This window comes from Anarhichas minor, unplaced genomic scaffold, assembly GCF_050575085.1.
Source record: "Anarhichas minor isolate MPS153535 unplaced genomic scaffold, ASM5057508v1 ptg000055l, whole genome shotgun sequence".
In the NCBI taxonomy this organism is placed as follows: Eukaryota; Metazoa; Chordata; class Actinopteri; order Perciformes; family Anarhichadidae; genus Anarhichas; species Anarhichas minor.
In genome coordinates, this window is record NW_027466501.1 from 2,552,372 (window position 1) to 2,571,560 (window position 19,189).

Sequence of the window (19,189 nt, forward strand, 5' to 3'; positions counted from 1 at the left end):
AGATAAAAATAGCTTATTTAAAAGAAAGAGAAACAAAGTATTATGACAAAAACTGCTACTGTAAATTCAGAAATACAAGTGGCCAGGGTCTTTACTTACTTCAAGTATAAAAACTATTTCTTATTTATTAATACAGACGGACCTGGTGTTCTAATTTCCCTGTTTTGTGAGCATATTGTACCATATTTCAGTATGATGTCTCTTAGTATCACCTCATGTGCTCCGATAAGCCAAATTAATTTGCTGCTGTTCACTGTGCAAACTCAGTACTTCTTCCATGTTTACCTGTAATCTTGGTAAATTGAGCACAATATTAATTTCTACAGCAATGTTTTACATAACTACAATAACTTAGTTGTACAGTTGAATAAATCCAGCGCTTCCTGCATAGGTTTCATAGTCAAATAACAACTTTTGTCCTCCGCTCATAAGTTATAACACGTACACTTCCTCAATGCAGGTCATTCAGCGGTTTTGTTGCTTTAAAAGAGAGTAATCCCTCCCTTACTTGTGATGTCTTCCTCACGTGACAGATTTGCATGGGATCTCCAACATTCACATTTTCTGGTGTTGCTAGTTCTGTGTGATGAGCCTGAAGGCCGAAGTCCAGTTCCTCTGTAGCAAATGTCCTGATAAAACACATGAATGTGACTTGCACTTGACATTGGACATTTGCAGCCCCCGGGACAGTGGTCAGTGTTATGTGTAGGCTGTACCTTTCCCAGACTCTCCTGCTGGAGAAACTATGACTCGGGCTCTCGATGAGTCCGTCTACTGATGCACTGCCACAAACCTGCAGGGTGATCAGGTTTATATCCTCTCTTCGTTGTTTACACCTCGCGAGTCTGTGTGTCATCGTGGCAAAATGTCTTCCTAGAGACACCAACTGTAGCGGGAACCACCACATCGGAGGTATTGAGTACGTTGCAGGTGTTTGTGTGTCTGTCTGTCCGTGGCAGGGCTCCATGATGAGCTCCTCACCGAAGATTTTAGTCAGACACTTCACCAACACATTCATATTTTTTTCCAATCTTAACAGTATGACTGACAAATGCCTTGGTAATACATAGACAATTTACAATAACAATAAATAACAATGTGTTCTTTAAAAGGAAAAGTCACAAAGTGAATTAGTACTTTAAGAGAAAAAATACATTGCTTTTTAAACATAGAAGGGGGTAGGAAGTGTGGACCCCCCCCCCCCCACACACACACACAAACACACACACACACACACACACTTTGTGCCCCTGGCCCGAATCCCGATGTTCTCTAGTTTTGCTGCCTTTGTCATTCTATGACAGCAAATGTTTTACACACAGTAGATCACATAGGATCACTATAGCGGCTGTGTATGACCTATATGCCTAAACTCCAGACCAGGTCAGACCCCTCATCATCGGACCCCTCATCATCAGAACATCATCGTCGTTGCACTATAGAGCCGTTGGAAAACGCCGTCAGATTCTGGCTGCATGGCTGTAAACCGTCTACTGATTTCTATTGACGGCTCATGAGAGTCACACTACAGGGCCTCCAATTAGGAACAGATCAAATGGAGGATGCATAACCGTCTAGAAATAAGCTCACAGGTAGATCCGGCCAGGGTCTTACATCACCCCTCGTCTCACTGCTTGGACTTTGTTCTTGTGTCACGGCGCCCTCTTGTGGATTCTCTGCTGTGGTTAGTGAACTGCAAGATTTTGATGGACATTTTCTTTGTATCTGTTTTGTTCAAAGGTTCATTTGGTCAGGTATTTTTTTTTGTTATGACAGCGCTGCAAAAATGGGAAATTAAAAAATATATATACTCTAGTGATGGGCAGGGCGAGATGCCTCAAGACTCAACAGCTTCTTTTTTTCTCAACCGAGTAGATTTGAATAACTTTGTTTGGCTTGTTGTTGTCTGGTAGTTTTGAGCCAGATAAAAGGGCATCTCACCAGATCCATATTCTGCCAGCATCCCAGATCACATGTGAAAGCTGTGTGGGCTTGTCTTCACTGCTAGATTTGATGAACAAATGGATTGCTGCTGGGTTGCACTTCCACTATTTCAAATCTCAAACTGCAAATGTGTTGCCTTTCACATTTGGTTGTTGAATTTGTAGGGTCACAGCTCAAAGATGATTGTGGAGAGAGGGAGGGAGGGAGGGAGGGAGAGAGAGAGAGAGAGAGAATAATAATGTGGGAAAAGAGCAATGACATGCAGCAAACAGTCCATCCGGGAAACGAACCGGAGACTCGCTGCTCATGACATTTAAGATCATGTCGTATGCGCTCTCAGCAATCGGCTGTAGCTTCATGCCACTGCATGAATAAATTTGATGTAACTTTTAAGAGAGCTGTAAACCTAAATCCAACCACAAGAGGGAGTGAGCATAACAGGAATAAATACACATCCCTCTTTCTTGACCTCCACACAAAATAACACACATTATATCCATCACATGTAGGCATGTTAGATGTATGTGCACACAACAATGTTAGTCATTTGCGTTAGCTTCTATTAAAGCTTTTTAACTGATGCCCAGCTTCTGTCATTGTTGTTTGTATATTTATCAAGAGGAAGACTTCATGCACTTCACAACAAACATAGTAGTTGAAGTCCCCCTTTGTGCAGGTGTCCTACATCTGTTCTGCACTCAGTTTTGTCCAGTTGACTCATATTAGTACAATGAAAGAAAAAAACCTCTTTGGCCACCAGTCTTATTGAGCAGATCTACAAGCGGACGTGGCCTTTGTCTGTCCATCAACATCACCTTCTAAGCAGTACTGCATCCGTGAAGCACGAGTCGGCAAAACAGCATGGAAGCTTCTTTTTTTCATCCTCATCTCCCTGCAGCACAAAATGTGTATCTATGGCAACGGATTTCCCTTCTGCTAGCCGTAGGTCCTACGTCAAAGTGATGACAGTGTATGCCTTGATTATTTTTTCTGGACCAATGTTTGAAGATGCTGTCTTTTTTTTTTCCTAAATGACTGATGTTTAAGTTTTCATCTTTACTCCAGAGTCACAGGGTGATGACTGTTATTTCTGATTTGAGAAGTAGGTCGGACGAGTAACGTGTGAAGATGGATTATGACGATAGTTATTCCTTTTTTTCAGCTCCTTTTATTAAGTTGATGCTGCTCAGGAAACAACATGCATGATGTCTGGAGGATGATTGTCATAAGTTCAGTTGGAACATAATCACATTTGATTGTACCAGAGTAAGTGAACTGCCTCCTCTGACTGGCCAGTGTGCTATATTTATACTCAAGTACATCGCTCTCTAAAACCCTCTTGTTTACTTTACATGGGGTTTGGCCGGTAATCAAATTCTCCCTCTACCCTCTCCAAAGAAGGAGCTGACGTCATCATGGTGAATCACGACGTTCTACTAATTTTGGTTTCGTAACCAAATACAACGTGGTTTCACATTTACAGACATTTTTAAATCAAACTACTGGCAAAGGTTGGGGAATAATCAGATTAATATCTGATTTCTCTGCCCTCATTGCCTGGTCCGTGAGTATTGGTCCTGCCTTGGCAATGTTTGTTGTGGTGCCTCATTCTTTCCATTTTGTGATAATGGATTTAATAGTGCTCCGTTAATGGGCTTCATAGCAAAGTGGTTACATAGTCACACACCATTTTCCCAAAATACGTAAAACACCAAGTGGTTAATACGTTTGCAAGGCACTGTAAGAAACTAAGGACCGAATCTCTGGCAAACACAACATCTAAAGTAATGCTTTTGTGGGATTCTTTGTGGAGGATCTCAGTTTTACAAACCTGGCGATCAATTAGTCGACAATCATATGAGTGTTATTAGACCACGAATTTCTTTGGTTGAGGACAGCCATCGCCCGGTATTTCCAATATTTCGGCGAAGTCCAATGTTATCCCCTGATGTGAATTTATCACAGATATATCGTACATAGAGATGTTGCATATATTACACATATATATTTACATATAAGATGTTGTACATGTCACCCGATTAGTAACAAGCGAGCAAAGCAAAGTATGTATGTTTTTTTCAACCCTTCAAATGTCTCGTCGGTACATATATTTGTCACAACTCTTTAATTATTATTTTTTTCTCCAATCAAATATCATTGACCTAAAACATATTTTGTCTATCTATTGGTCACACTCTAATAGAAAGTTACGTAAGATGTTGATATTATTTGTTTATGATTCAGACTACTTTCATAATGGAGCTGGAGTGGCGAGTGTTTGTCGCATCCTCACGCACAGACTTACTCTGGTGTCCGTAGTTTGGCTGCCAAGTGAGCCATTCTTTTCCATTATGACTCACTGAGAACCAAAAATAGACCCAGGAGGTTGTTTGACAAGGCTCCCTCAATCCGCTTTGGCGCTGCTCTCACTTTGACCGCCTCTCGCTGACTGGCCGTCGTCTTCCCCGGTAAACGGGAGAGTCTACCTGTGCTGCAGAGCGAGGCCGCGGTGGCTGGGGGGGGGGGGGCACCATGTAGTGAAGATAATAAGATAGTGAGAGAACCGAGAAAGAGATTTAAAAATGAAGAAATTAAGAATATATTTGAATGGAAGTTAGTTGATCAGAAACGTGAGGTGGGGGCGCAAGAGCGAGAGAGCAGGTGGGGTCAGCATGGATTTAGACTCAGCCTCATGGATTATGCCCTGTCAGACGGGGTTAACCACAGCCGAGGGGGCTGGTCTTATCCACACTCTCAGCCACTGCCAATCCGTTCCTTCTCCCGCTCACACTCTCATCCAATGAGCGCCTCAGCCCTGCGAGGCCTGAGCACTAAGAGGCACAAGGCTTGACAGCCGAGACGTGTTCTGTGAATAAGGAAGAGTACAGGAGGACAGGACGAAGCGATGGAGAATATCCCGGCCTCGGGGCCTGAGCTCTGCCCGGACGACCGAAGGCTTGCCTGCACTGACACGACCTGGATCTAAAGCGGGAGGGTATCCTAGCATGATTTGGACGATTTGGGTCCTGTCGACACTTGACCTTTGCAAACTTTTTTTCTACGTTTTAGCCTGAAGGAAAGCAAGGTACAGTGTGCAGTAGTGCCAACTGACAAGGGAGTGCTTGTTAGCGCTTGACGTCTGTGTTGTCCCAGTTCTATCTGTTCACGTGGAATCCCCCTCCCTGTGATGATTTCGGTATGTATGAAATGTCTATGTGAGGTGGCTCTCGTGAGGATAGAACAAAGATCACACCAAGGTGAAATGGCTTTTACTGACAAAATGTGGAGAGAAACTAGACCCTTGATCGTTGTATTCTTCAAAGTGTCTGTTTCTTACAGTGAGATTAGGAGGAGAGGACTACAGCAGGAGATACCTGTAGGCTAGTGTTCAAAAAGCCTCTTTGTTGAGAAGCTAATCCCAGGCTTACAGGGTCCCCTTGTCGCATTTATGTAAGACAAGATATGTTTGTTTGCATGTGACTGCAGTGTGTGTATTACGGTATCGAATGGATTGCAGCTCTTGAGTTACTGTGTCATAGTTTGTCTGCATTGCAGTCACGGTTTTTCATGGTTTCTCATGAACTCCTTTAAAAAATGTCTCGTGATTTGTGCATCCACTTGGACTCTAGGGTGAACTAATTTGATAGAATTTGTTGGCCAAAGGTCACCTGTGTCCATAACTCAAGAATTCATATGCTAACTATGCTGATTTCAGCAATGGAAGCGCACACTGTAAATAGTAGGTTGGTAGTTGGAAATTTCACCTGTGAAAATTGCGACCTCCGAGTTGTCTGGAACGCAGCAATAGGCACAGCAGTGCTTTGAAGCTACAGCAGCATGCTAGCATACATTCAAGGATTATGCTAACATACTGATGTTTAGCAGGTTTTCCATGTTTGCCATCTTAGTTTAGCTTGGTAGCGTGGTAAGATTTGCTAGTTAGCACTAAACAAATAGGTTTTGAATTGAATTGTTTTGAATAAAATATTTATTTTCATTTTTCACTTTCATATATATTTTGATATTTGAGGTCTTATATTTTTCACTTTCAGATTTTATATTTTCAGTTTCAAATCTTTTTTTTCACTTGCAGATAGTTTTTTTTCAATTCAGACTTGGGGGCGTGGCATCAACTGAGAGGGGCGTGTAATCATGATTGACAGCATAACAAAGAAGGCTGAGTAACTTCCTCAACCACGTTGCCTTTAGGCAACATAGGCACCGCGAGAATGATGATTCAACACTTTCTATACACCCTATTCACGTGAATGCAGTGGGGAAAAAAACTGTGAGAACTGGAGCAGGTAGACGGGTCGCACCAGTAACTTCATCAGGCCAGTCACGCCAAAGAGCTAAAAAACAACGCTCACATTTGGACGCCTAGTGGTTTTGCACGTCCCTGTGACGGGAATGCTTTTAAGACAAAGCTGGATGGAATTCGAAATTTTGTTGTAAGAGTGCATGAAATGATTTATTGGTGCCAGGAGTTCAGAAGATCTGTATCCATAGGACGGCACAAGTGGACAAAACGTTTGTTTACACGAGGATAAAGCCATGCTTGACTGTGGATTAGGTCTATTTGTTCAGTCAGTGAATGTGGTGCGGTGTAAGATTTGCTTGACCAGAAATAACTTGAAAAGTTATCCAGATGATGACTATACTCAGCCAATGTTTCTCAAGTGCCTCTCAAATGCCATTGGAGCAGCAGAAATGGGCTTTTCCTCTGCAAGCAGGTTAATGAGGTCTGGGATCTGAATTATACATACTGAACATCATAATTACCTGTGTTAATTAAAGCACATTGGAGTCATGCAGGCGGAGCCGCACATTCATCAGTTTTAAGATTCGTCAGTTGGCTCTGGGACAGTTGGCTCCGGAGAGGATCACACTGTTTACTTCTCCAAGCTGTCTTGGATGGAACGTCCCCACGAACAGTTGGTAGCATGGTTCGGTGTCGTGCGTCTTTCAACATGCTGAAATGAAAGCGTAAAACAGTCCAAGTCCGCTGAAAGGAAGATTAAGATGTTGGTAATATGAGGAAGGATCAACAGCAGATTGGGTTCTTAAAGATAAGGCCCAGTTCCAGCCAAGGCAATTCATTTCTGCAGAGATACAGTAACCGCTGGTGCCCTTGCAGAAAGAATTATCTTTCACAGCCTTCATTACAGCAACCAGACAGCTTTTCCCGGTTTGAGATCTAAAACGGCACATGGCTACTTACAGCATGCAAAAGGGCTCAATTTCTCATCGACATATGAAAAAAAAGCTCCAAGTATAAAGCTTTTCCTCTGGTCTGAGCCACATTTTTTCCGCGAAAATGCAGCTGGATTGGCACCACCGAGATAACATTTCTCTGAGTCCCAAGTGGGCCACAGATATCTGCCAACAAAAACAATTATGTCTACTCGGTCACACACAAAGCATCTGCTCTCTGCACTATTTAACTGCAGAAGCACATGCTTCAATGCAGCACTCAGTGACCAGTGCTCACCACACGGAGCCTTCGTGTCTCCTCAGCTGTCAAAGCTGAATATAGTAAATGGGAAGTATGACGACGTAAGGAGAATGTGATGATATTCCCCTTGAATTAGAATTTTGATTGATTTGTTAACGTCTGTGGAATATAGTGGGGTCAACAGAGCACTGGTGTGATCTTCTGTCCTCAATAGAGCCAATGTTTTGTGATTCAATATTGTGTGTGTGTGCGCGCAGTCTGACGCATAATAGTCACAGTTCACAAGCTGCATAACCTGAGCGATGAAGAGAATAGTGGGATTAGGAGGAGGGTCAGTGTCCTAAAGGAACATTTCACCGCTATTAACGTGGCTGTTCATTAGCACCTCGTGGTTTGTAAGGCCGTTAACACAACAACCCCTTTAGCGCCTTTCATATTGATGGAGAAATCAGCGCCCCTCTGTACAGACAGAGCCTTAAACCACAGTGCCTTCATGTACCAGTATGTATTTCACAGTGGGAAACCAGCCTGACTGTGTTTGCCAGACTTTAAGCTTGGTCCATTTACAGACTACAAGCTTGATAAAGTTACAAACAATAAGTAAATTAAAAAGGCAATTATATAATGTAAAAAACCTGTGGATTCAAATTAATGAAGAGTGTGACTTTCTTTTGCTATAAGTGGTTGAAAGCTATGTTTCAGTAAACGAGATAAAGGATTCTGATTTGATAAGCATAGTTCCAACTATTCGTCAGTGGCCCCTCCGTTGTCACGCAAACCAGCACCTCTTCCGAACTGGCAGCAAAAACAAACCTTCAATGGTGAAACTCTCTCCATGTGAATGACTGGATTTGGCGGGCAACTGGATCCAAATATTATTTTTTGCAGGTCTGCTTTTCTACTCCCAGTGGATCTGCTGTCACTTCCCTTAGCTGGCAGCACTGATGCTGCTGTTTGGCCAGTCTGTCCGTCAGCCACACGAGCTGCTACCTTTCTACGTCAGCCACTAGCTGGAAGGCAGCACCGCCGGTAGCAGCTTGAGCTCATGCATCTTCTTGTTGCATCGACTCCTCACCAAACAAATCTCTTAAGACTCCCGACAAGCGACATGGTGATGTTAACTTCTATCAACCAAATCCTCCTGTGTTTTCTTTTGCCATCATCCACTAATGTCATAAGAGTGAATGGAGAGATTACATCTGACTACAGGTGTTGTAGACCCCAGTGAATAATCCATTGAAATAAGTCGGGAAGCGGTGAAGCGTCCCTTTGAATCTTAAGTCCTTGAATGGAAAAAATAAAAAATGTAGCGAGAGATTGAGCAGCAAAGAGAGATGAGATGTGGAGCATAGGGGGCTTTTTTCAAGATTCAGCTCTCCTACCCATCCAGAAGAGAGGGAGTAGGAGGGGCTCAGCTTATTTGTTATTAAGTACTTACAGGCTGCTGCTTTCGGAGACGCTCACAGAGCAGAGAGAGAGAGAGAGAGAGAGAGAGAAAGAGTGAGTGTGCGAGGGAGAAAGGGAGCAGTCTGCTGAAGGAAGCGTAGAGGAAAGCAGCATACTGCACTTGTTTTGTGTCTGAGCTACTCTGTGTCTGTGTGTGTGTGTTTTGGTTGGTTTATCCGCTTGGTTCACTAGCTGCGTGGGACAGATCGGACTGTTTCCCCGACCCCCCTCGACCTTCCACCCCCGGGTTTCCTCGGGGTTCCCCCGTCCCTCCCTCCCTTCCTCGCACACGCCGAGGGAGAGGGAGCTCCCGCCAGCCCCATGATGATGAAGGAGGAGGGCCTGCTGAGTCGCCGCCGTTTCTCCACGTGTGGCGGTACAGCGTCGCTCCGACCCCCGCACCCGGACGGACGCAAACTCATCCGCAATGCCTCCTTCGGGGGCTATAACGAGCTGTCGCCCATCTCGCTGCCAGGTGGGTGTATGATGGCGTGGAGACTGTGGTTTTTTTGCCGGGAAAGGCCCATTAGTAGACCCTGTAGTTTCACGTCGTTATTGACTAGTTCCTCTGTAGTAGTGGATGTAGATGTACTTGTTTGGACTGACGGGCTGTGACGAAGGTGTGTCAAATAGTTCTCCACTGTGTGTGCTCTTCAGGTGTAGTGTTGACTGTCAGAAGCTTGTATTAGACACTTGATAGAGTATCTATTGCTATTCTGATCAATATACTGCAAGCTGGTTTTGACTGATTTGTGTCGGCTCATCCTTGGGTTTCAGAGAATGGATGCAGACTTGAGGTTGCGCTCAAGTTTCTGCAACAAAAAGCACATTGTTCATGTCAGCAGAGAGAAAGGAACCTAGAAAAGTGTACAGTTAAATGCATTACTGCCATGAACACCGTCAAGGGGCAACTTTCTCCTACTGTATGTGTTCTGTTTTTACAAATACAATGCAACCATTTCTTACTGCTAAACACAAATGGAAGTAACTGCAGAATATGAATTTAAAGTCAAATTTAAATTTGAAGTATAACAATACTGCAGCTACTGTGCACAATCTAAAAGAGGATGAAATCGTTGTGGACATATTTGTGGAAACTGCGTCTAAGCTTCAAGCCTCCGGGTGGGAGTTTCTCACGGCAGCTGGTGACATCTGAAGGCCGGCCTCTCTAGGAGATGAGCCGTCAACTTCATTATGGTATATTCTACAAACACAATACCTCAACCATGATTCAAGACATCTGCTCCAACATTTTGCTGCTGTCGAGTACGTTTTCCACCTGGAAAAGTTCAGCTAGTTAGCCCAGTTTGTTCATATCAGCACTGATTCCCACTTTTCCTTCAGGTTATTTCAACACCTGCTGAGTCATCTGCAGCTGTAGTCACAGATAAGAAAGGAGGGGCTGTAGTCTGCATAAGCCGTTTCACTGCCATGGTTCCAGATATGGTGACAACAAATCACTGGATTGTCAAAACTCGCAGCAACCGGGTTGTTTTGTCACTTTAACCTCCGTACGGACAAAAGCATGGAGTACTAAAACCACTGGGACACTAAGCAACGGCTCACAACACCGCTCCACAGCCTGTGAACAGCCTGTCTGTGGATGTTGGAGTGATATTAACTACTTTTAGTGTCGCCCCCCCAAAAAAAAAAAAAAAAATATTGCAGCAATCAAAATGAAGCACTGACATTGTTACTCGGATTCCAAAAACTTCAGCCAAAAAGGTACAAAAGTCAGAACAAACACAGAGAATATATGTACTGCCAACATACTGTATCTGTCGCATCGAAAAGTACATGTACATTTCTTTGAAGACTGTTGCTTGGTCATAGCTGTGAGGTGCTTGATCTTACTTGTGGAGAACACAGATAACTACTTAGCGGCTGCTGCACTTCAAACAGGCCGGCGCAGACTGATGAATGAGGGCGGCTCAGGCCTCCACTCAGCTGGCTTGTTTTTACTCAGGTTCCAACGATACCTCTATGAGAGTGCAGCGATAATCCTTTTATGTTTTTTAGAAGCACACCAAATCCCCCAGAACCTCTAGGATTAAATTAATTCCGTGTTCATTTGTAAAATGGCCTCCTCTTGTGATCTTCCCACCGTTTGTCCTGGAGTCAGACAGCTGGCAGCCCCCGGAGCTTTGAGAGGGTGGATGTTCTGTTCCACCCGACTGTTTTTTAACCTTTCATCAGTCCAGGAAAGACTGACTGTGCACAAACACCGCCACACTTTAGTGCAGTAATTCAGACTTGCACAACCTCAGTCAGATAAGTGCCTTGCCTAAGGGCGTCTGAACAGCAGTTGTTGAGGGAGCGGAGTTTGTTCGTCACCGTCTTTCTCTCCTCCGACCTTTCCGCGTCCGGGGATTCAAGCTTGTGACCTTTTGGCCACAAGCCCGCTTCTCTCTCTTTCCTCTAAACTAGCACCACGGCTCAGCAATACAAATAACATGAGCCGCGAGACATTGTCTGAGTCATGTTGTTTTCCTCACAGTCAGCTCCCGGCCTCGGCTCCATTAATCCTCATTTTGGACGTTCCGCTAACAGGCACCAGCTTTTAGAGAGACTGCAGGAGAGAGCTGGTGCATGCGGGTTGCCCTTACTCATTTTCGGTTTGTTGTTTTGTTTTTTCTTCTCTTCATTTTTACGTCTTTCTCCCATCGGTTCCGCAGTGGAGTCTGCCTACTCTTGTGTTGCTTTTACACATTCAGTATCTGTACTCGTTGTGGTTGTGTCTCATAGAAAACTGCCTCGCGTGGATGGTTGAGCGGTTGATGCCTTTTTGGTTGTACGCTGGCAATGTGTGTGGCATCAAAAGCTCTTCTTTGTGGTTATGCTTGCCTGTCAACTAATTGTCTCGAGTCATTTAACTTCCAATTGTGATTTTACTGGGTGTCTTTTCCATTTTTCATAACTAGGGAAGATACAATGCCTTCAAACCATCTGCCGTCTGGTTGATAGTTATGATAGATTTCGGTTTCTATCGAGTGCATTTGATGGAAACCAACACTCTGACTCTCTTTTGGCTCTTATAAAAGAGTATCAAAGTTCACTACTAGACTTCTATACAATCAGACTTCTTTTAGCAGCCAGAGGATTCGCCCCCTGATGGACATTAGAGAGAATGCAAGTTTAGGTTTCTTATGGATTGGCTTCACTTTTTAGAACCAGAGGTTGCCACCTGGATTTGATACATTTGACAGTTCTTGCTCTTTTCCTGGTATCTTTTTCTAAGCAAAACATATCAGTTTGACTCTCCCAAGCCTTCTTTTAAAGATCAAAAGATGGGCCGTGGCCTACAGTCTTTACCAAGGCCAAGGAACAGGCCAGGCATCTGGCAGTGCACACAAACTCAACCTCGGTGGACTATATTTAGAACACCAACACAAAACAGCAGCCATGGTAATGCAACCTGCCTAATGCCCCCACTCTCATCCAGACACATCCTGTTTGAAATATCACCCCCCTCCAAACCAAGAGATAATGTGCTTTTGTTTCCTCAAGCCTCCCGTGTGCAGACAGGATAAAAGTACAGCCCTTTTAATGTGGATTGGGCCGCTTCATCTCTGGTGGTGTAATGTTTGTTTGTGCAATACTCTGACAGGCTGCATAAGAAACAGGGTTGGAGCACAGGAACAAGGCCTGGAGATTCAAGTGAATAAGGGCTTGGGTTCAGCTGTGAAATTTTGATTCCCCCACAAACTACCGTGATAACCCACAAATGCACTTAATCCCAAAGTAACTTTATCGTTCACGTGTGCAATTACTTTCTCATATTGTGGACGCACCCTGTCATGTAGAACGAGCACTCTCTGACATGTTGTTTACCGTTGCTTCCTCGGTAGCCTGGGACTAACAAGGAGGGAAATTGATTTGGAGGTTGAAAACGGGCCCTTTTATAAAGCTAATTAGAGAGTGGAGAAAAAGCTGTACCATTGTGGTCGATAATTAGATGCAATCATGGCTCGTCTTGAGGTCAGCATGACTTGGCAAACTGCAAGTTGGAACGTTCAGTGGAGTCTCTGACCATGACGATAATGTTAGATAAGATTAGTGAGATAAGGTTTTTGATTACCAGCAGGAAGTGGTGCACTACAGTAGCAAAGAACAGAAATGTGCTTTAGGTCCAATAAGAGGTTTATATATTAAGGATATTAAAGTTCCCCCAATTTCAAAAATGTCTCTGTGGCTCTGGAGGAGCTTTTTGACCCTGTTGATGTCACCAGGGTTGGAGAGTGCACATTTATAACAGGAAGCCTGCGTTAGAATCAACAGGTGTGGAGCTTGAAAGACACATATGTTTAATATGATAGGGTCAATGAAAAGTGACTCTGAGTTGCATTATGGGAAGTGTAGGACCCAGCATTTTTGGAGCTGGAGACTTTTATTTCAGGATATCTCGGCCTCTTCCACTTTGATACTGACCACTCTTTTTACAATCAGTTTCTAACAAGACCCTCAACCTAATGGAAGTGCCATGCTGAGTCGCTAGAGTACCCATTTCCTCTACCCCTGCTGTAGAAAGTGACCGTATCCTTGATGCCGAGCCGCACTGCAGAGGTTTGATATTTGAAACAGATTTCTTTCATTCTGGGTCCATTCAAAATTGTCTGGGGGAACTATTTAGCTTTAAACTTGCTTTTTTTGGTGCCTCATCCTCTTATCCTACATTCAGTCTGAGCAGCAAAATCATTGAATTGTGTCAGCCAAGCAGGTCATTCCACACAAGAATAAAGGAAGCCCGCTTTGAGTTGTTAACTGTACTTTGATTATACTAGACAGGTTTGTACTTCTACTGTATTACATTACATAAAGGGATTCACAGTTTGATTTATGCTACTAATTGGATACTCATGTAAAATGGGAAAATCTTTATCGCTGAAACATTCCAGATGGTATCTCTCTTTCCTTCTGATGGACCAGCCATCTTTCAGTTCTCATGATTTCTGAGCCAAAGAAGTGTAGCCACTGTTACCATGGCAAGTCCTCAGTAAAAACAACCCTCTGAAATTTATGTATTCAGAAGAGTAACTGGACTGACAGATTCTCCCTTCATTTTATGTTCTCAGGTGACCTGTTGCTATGGTAGCCTTCACATGTCCCAGAAAATATAGCAGCATCATTAAGAGTTCCGCATTGCTTTTGAGCCATGGTTTATTACAGGAAGATGTAAGCATCGTGTTTTACACAGCTCCAAAAGGAGATAATATGCTGGTTTTGCAGCGTCAGTGTTGTGTTGTGTCGGTGCTGAATGTCTAAAATATCACAACTGCAGATGGCGGGTTCCAAAAGGGGTGTTTTCAGGTGGAAGTGACATTGAGTCGCGATTATCTCAGTGTTGCCTTGTTGTTGCTGTGATTATCTCGGCGGAGGTACAAACTGATACCTCCACGTGCATTCTTATTGCTACTTACAGCTCAAGTCTGAGCAACATATTTCATCTTCATATGATTAAGAATCAAATAAAAACGTATTGCCATTTTTGAGCCTCGATAGGAACGTTGATGTCCTGTAATGAAAATACAAGAAACCTATTTAGAAAAGCTTTATCGAGGAATGACTTGCGTGATCGCCTCTGTTTTTGTGTCTCTAGTCCAAGGCATATTAATGCTTCGGGCGACTGTATTCATTTTGTGAGGCACAGCATTGAAGTAGAACTAGAGTCATTGTAGCAGCACACAGCTCCCTTCTCTCCCTCTATTTCCCCTTCTCTCTCCTGTCTATGATCTTTCTCTGCAGTGGGACGTGAGCTTTCAGCTACACACACACACACTCCCTGACATTGGTTCACATGAGGAAAGGGTTCAGATTTAGCTGATCTACACACTGAATGTACTGAAATAAGACAAGAAACATGGGGATGCTAAAGACTTAATTTAAACAGTTAAAACTTATTTTACTTTGATCCACTGAAATAATGTTCACTGAGTAAACATGCATAGACTTGTTTAATCCTTTGTTCTTTAGTTATCCAAATGTTGTATCCTTCACTTTACATCTGGCTTTTCCGAGTATTTTGTTGTGTGAGGGTTGGAATAGACTTGATAATTACTGGAAACGGTCTTATTCTTCTGCCACACTTTGTGAATTATGTTGCAAAGTGGGTGTATTTGCAGTTTTTAACACAACAACAGTTGTGTGGCAGAGCTCTGACTGTCTCACATAAATAATACTGCTCACTTAAGATTGTTAATTGTGGATAGGAGTGGCAGGTCTATGCTAAAAAAGGTTAAATGTCACATCAAAGGTCAGTCTTGAATGCCCAAGTTACTTAAATGACAAGCAGTTGGCAAACAAACTACACTGAAGAATCATAGCATGCTCAAGCACTTTGTGAAATTCACACCAGTGAAACCCGCTCTACCTTAAATCTCCTGCTGGTTTTTACACATAGATTTCTTCCCTGCTCTGCCATTGTCCTACAGGAAGAAAAGCTTTTGCAATATTTCGCAGAAGCCCTCGGGACAAAGCCCTTTTCTAAGCCTGACCATTGTCCTTCACATTTAGCATAATCCCAAAAAATTAACAAAAAGGTTTTTGTGGGTTTATTAGGATTAAGATTACACATGAAAGATGCCTCATACCCGTGCATCATTTTGGAAGCTAATGTTTTCTAGTATTGATAGAAAGGTTTGGTTGGAGAGTGTCCTTCCAAAGAGAGGTGCCTAAAAAGACTAGTTGCACATTTCAACAAATGACTGTCTAAGATGTGTTTGAGAGCAATGGCCAGAATTGTATCCACATTTCCTTTCTTATTTTAGATGTACTGATGAATTTGTGGGGGAGTTTTCACCCAAAATGGAAATGCTTTGGAAGCTCCACTTTCTGCTTTATTATTTCATTTTTCATTACGTCACCTAGCCATACTTGTTCAGCAAGCTACCTCGAGCTTATGTCCAACTCCTCATGCTGCTGTAAAATATTTCTGTTTGCAACAAGACGGTGTGCTTGTTGTGCCATGCTAACACATGTTAGTTTTAATGGAGTGGAGAAGTGGCATCTTAAAGTGTCTCAAATTGAAATGGGACATCTCGTCACATTATATCATATATATATATATATATATATATATATATATATATATATATATATATATATATATATATATATATATATGATATAACTATCCAACTATATAGTTGGAGAGCGGTGGAGACGATGTATCCTCTCGGGGCTTGCTATAGTGGATGAAATGCCCTTGAGTTGGTTTCCAGCTGAAGTTGGCATGGAGATGCTCCTGTCAAGTGGGCACAGATGGTCTGGTGGGACATCTAATGCATGTAATGTGTACTGTGGAGCTCGGATGAAACCAGCTATATTAAAAGACTCCTACCTAAAATAAAAAGCCCACTTCTTTGTAGGGGGTTGTTTGCTAGAAGAGGCAGGTTCATGAAAAAGTGAATTTGACAAAAACAGCTTTGCACAAAACTCCTCCATAATGCACCGAACAGCACATTGTTTTTATTAAAAGCATCCAAACTGAGTCAATTTCATATTCACGATCCAATTTGTCTGCGGGACAACATTAAAGTATGCAGTAAGAATACATAAAAAGGATGCCTAGTTATATAACTACAGACACAAAGATGTTTTATTAAATCAAATGGCTTGTCAAATAAGTTGTGACTGTTTTCCAAAAGACGAATACCTCATTTGGTAATACAGCTCTGCAGCGCTTCCTTCATTCTCATGGCTGAATACTGGCCCACGGCCTGTGGATAGGAGACGGAAGCTATCAAATATTTAAAGGCTCTCTGTCACCAGCGTCACCCGCTGCCAGGATCTCAGTGGGGAGTCTGTTGCTGAGGTTAGACTAATTGGTTAGAAACGGGCTCATTAATAAAGATCGGAACAAGGTGGAGCTCAAGGGTGGAGCTTGTTGCAACTCACTATATCTACATCAACTACAGTCGTACACATTCATTATCTTAACTTGGTGTTTGTAGAGAAATACAGCACACATTCCCTTCAGCAACGTCACTGGAGCAGTCGGTAATTGAGTGTTCAAATGAAGTCTCCTTCGCTCTCCACCCCCCAGATTGTCCCAGCCAAACTATGGATTAAAACAGGGAATCTCCTTTCACCAGCCAAGTTATCTAACTTTAGCTCAGTTCAGATTAAGGACTTGCAGCAGCTCGTTGTCATCCACATTCTGTGGCTTGCGACGAGTTGCTATGAAGCACAGCCTGCTCTCGTGACCGCGGCTGACATTATGTAAAGAGATTGCATTTGTCTGCACAGACATTTGGAATCGATAAGACCCGCTTTCAAAGACATTAGATATCCAATGGGCAGATAATCTCACCAATTGGCCTGTAGTTTACATGAGCTTGTTTAGCTCAGTTTAAATATAAAAACAGCCACATCAAAACTGTTTATCAACGCCATTCGGTACGGTTTGTGTTGTCATTAGTTGTACTAAAGATTTTTTCCGCTAAATAGCCATCATTGGGAGTTCAGCATCAAGCTGTACCTTCAATGTGATGGAAGAGCCCTCAGGCAGCTCTACTTCTGGCAGACTGGACGCTACAGTGACTCACTATCGCCTCTCGTGGTACAAGTGGTATTACAATACAGGACGGGCCGCGGCTAGCTGGTTACCCTGCAACACAATACATAGACGTCTTTGACGTCAACCCTGTCACATTCTGTTGATAGTGTTACAAACTAAAATTCTGGCCAGACCTTACACGTTGCACCTTTTAAAAGCTAAAAAGCATTATTTGTTCTTTCATTTAAATCTTTAAATAACTATAAATCAATTAGTCTTTTGGTCTTTTAAGTGTAAGAAATTGATTAAAATAAAAGCCCATTTTGATTTTAAAAAAGATAGTTTAAATTAACATGAAACCTAGTTAATATAAATATCGCAGATTTTTGTAATGTCATAAAACGTCATTAAAAACACAATAAATTAACATTGATATGATAAATCTTCCAGCAGCCTCGGCCTACCCACTGCGCTGGAGGACCCAAATACGACATAAACTGCCATTTCATTAAGGTCCCTGAGACAAAATCAGAATCGATACCTAACCACCAGACAGGCGGCCATGGCCCCCTGGAGCCCGTCCATAGCACAGCCATTAGTCGTCCCCTGGAATGGGATACTGTAGGTTACCTGGAGAATGATGGTGGACTGAGTCTTTATGCTGTTGTGATTTTTTTTTTTTTTGTTCCAGGTTTCGAAAGAGGGAAGGAGGATCTCTTGCCTCTGCCCTTGAAAGAGGACTCACATTCCATATCTAAGAGCAAGGTAAGGACAAATCACCCCACTGAGATGAAGTTCCATGACTGGTGGGTGGGAGCGACTGTGTGTTTGGTTTTGTTGTAACGAGACCAGAGAGTATGGGAATTACTGCACGTCTCCTCTACCAGTCTCGCCTCAGGCGTGACATAGCCCACGTTCCGATGACTCACGCACCATGTACACTGTTACACATCAAACATTTATCAACTAGAATTCAAACTCAGCCCTCCTTTCAAGTGAGCTCAGTGTGGAGGAGGCCCGTCTAGTTTATCTGTCGAGGCCCACATCAAATATGTTTGTCAGTTAGAAACGTGGGAGTTTGAGTCTTTGTCTGAGTCACAGCAGAGACGGGAATCCTTTCAAAAATGTGCTCTGATTTTGTGAAGTATGATAGAGCAAGGCTTCCCAAAACCAATTGGGAAACCAATTTTTTCCCACTCCAATTAATCCTTAGATTCTGCTATCAATAACATCCACCATCATAGCAAAGCTATGGAGAAGCAGAATTGAGTCTTGGCCATGTATCCATCAATCTTCACAGCAATAAATGCAGTCTCAGCCAATTAGAAACCTCACTGTGGGTTTCTCAGTAGAAGGATTTGAAAGAGAAGATTTTAGCTTTGGTGCTTGTTATGATGCACCTTCAATCTTTGTCCAGCCATGTCTGTGGCCGCTTAAGACCAAGTAGCCCTGCTTAAGGATTCCTATACACCCCCCCACAGTCTGTCTCTCCACTTTAAATCACTCCAGTTGGCTTGTGAAAGGAGCTGGCAGAGACACACCTGCACGGGCGTTTATAGGATTCATTCTGCTAACTGAGCTAAATTTGGGTTAGGTTTATTTAATATTTCAAGATAATTAAGTTGAGAAATAATAGAGGTGTCTTGATTAATCAGGTATCATTTCCTGCTAATAAACCCTTCTCCTCCCCCCCCCCCTGTGTTCAGTCTGAAACAAAGCTGTACAATGGCTCAGACAAAGAATTGTCGGCATCCGGAGGAAAGCTCACCAAGAAGGAGTCCCTCAAGGTGAGTGAGCTAAATCAGCTTAGAGTAAGTTCTGTGTATCCCGACACGAAGGCAGGCATAATG

General features: G+C 42.9%; 1 protein-coding gene across 10 annotated transcripts in view; it reads left to right on the forward strand.

Annotated features, from left to right (window-relative positions):
* Window positions 1–19,189, forward strand: part of osbpl8 (oxysterol binding protein-like 8) — a 74,672-nt gene that overhangs the window by 37,715 nt on the left and 17,768 nt on the right. For 8 of the 10 annotated variants that reach the window (XM_076076007.1, XM_076076001.1, XM_076076005.1 and 5 more), the window contains 2 exons: window positions 18,031–18,104; window positions 19,046–19,126. In XM_076076007.1, coding sequence (XP_075932122.1) covers window positions 18,031–18,104; window positions 19,046–19,126 — 155 coding nt within the window. Of the gene's footprint in view, window positions 1–2,169; window positions 9,321–18,030; window positions 18,105–19,045; window positions 19,127–19,189 lie in introns of those variants that run through there. The other 2 variants (XM_076076010.1, XM_076076006.1) reach the window with 2 other exon arrangements.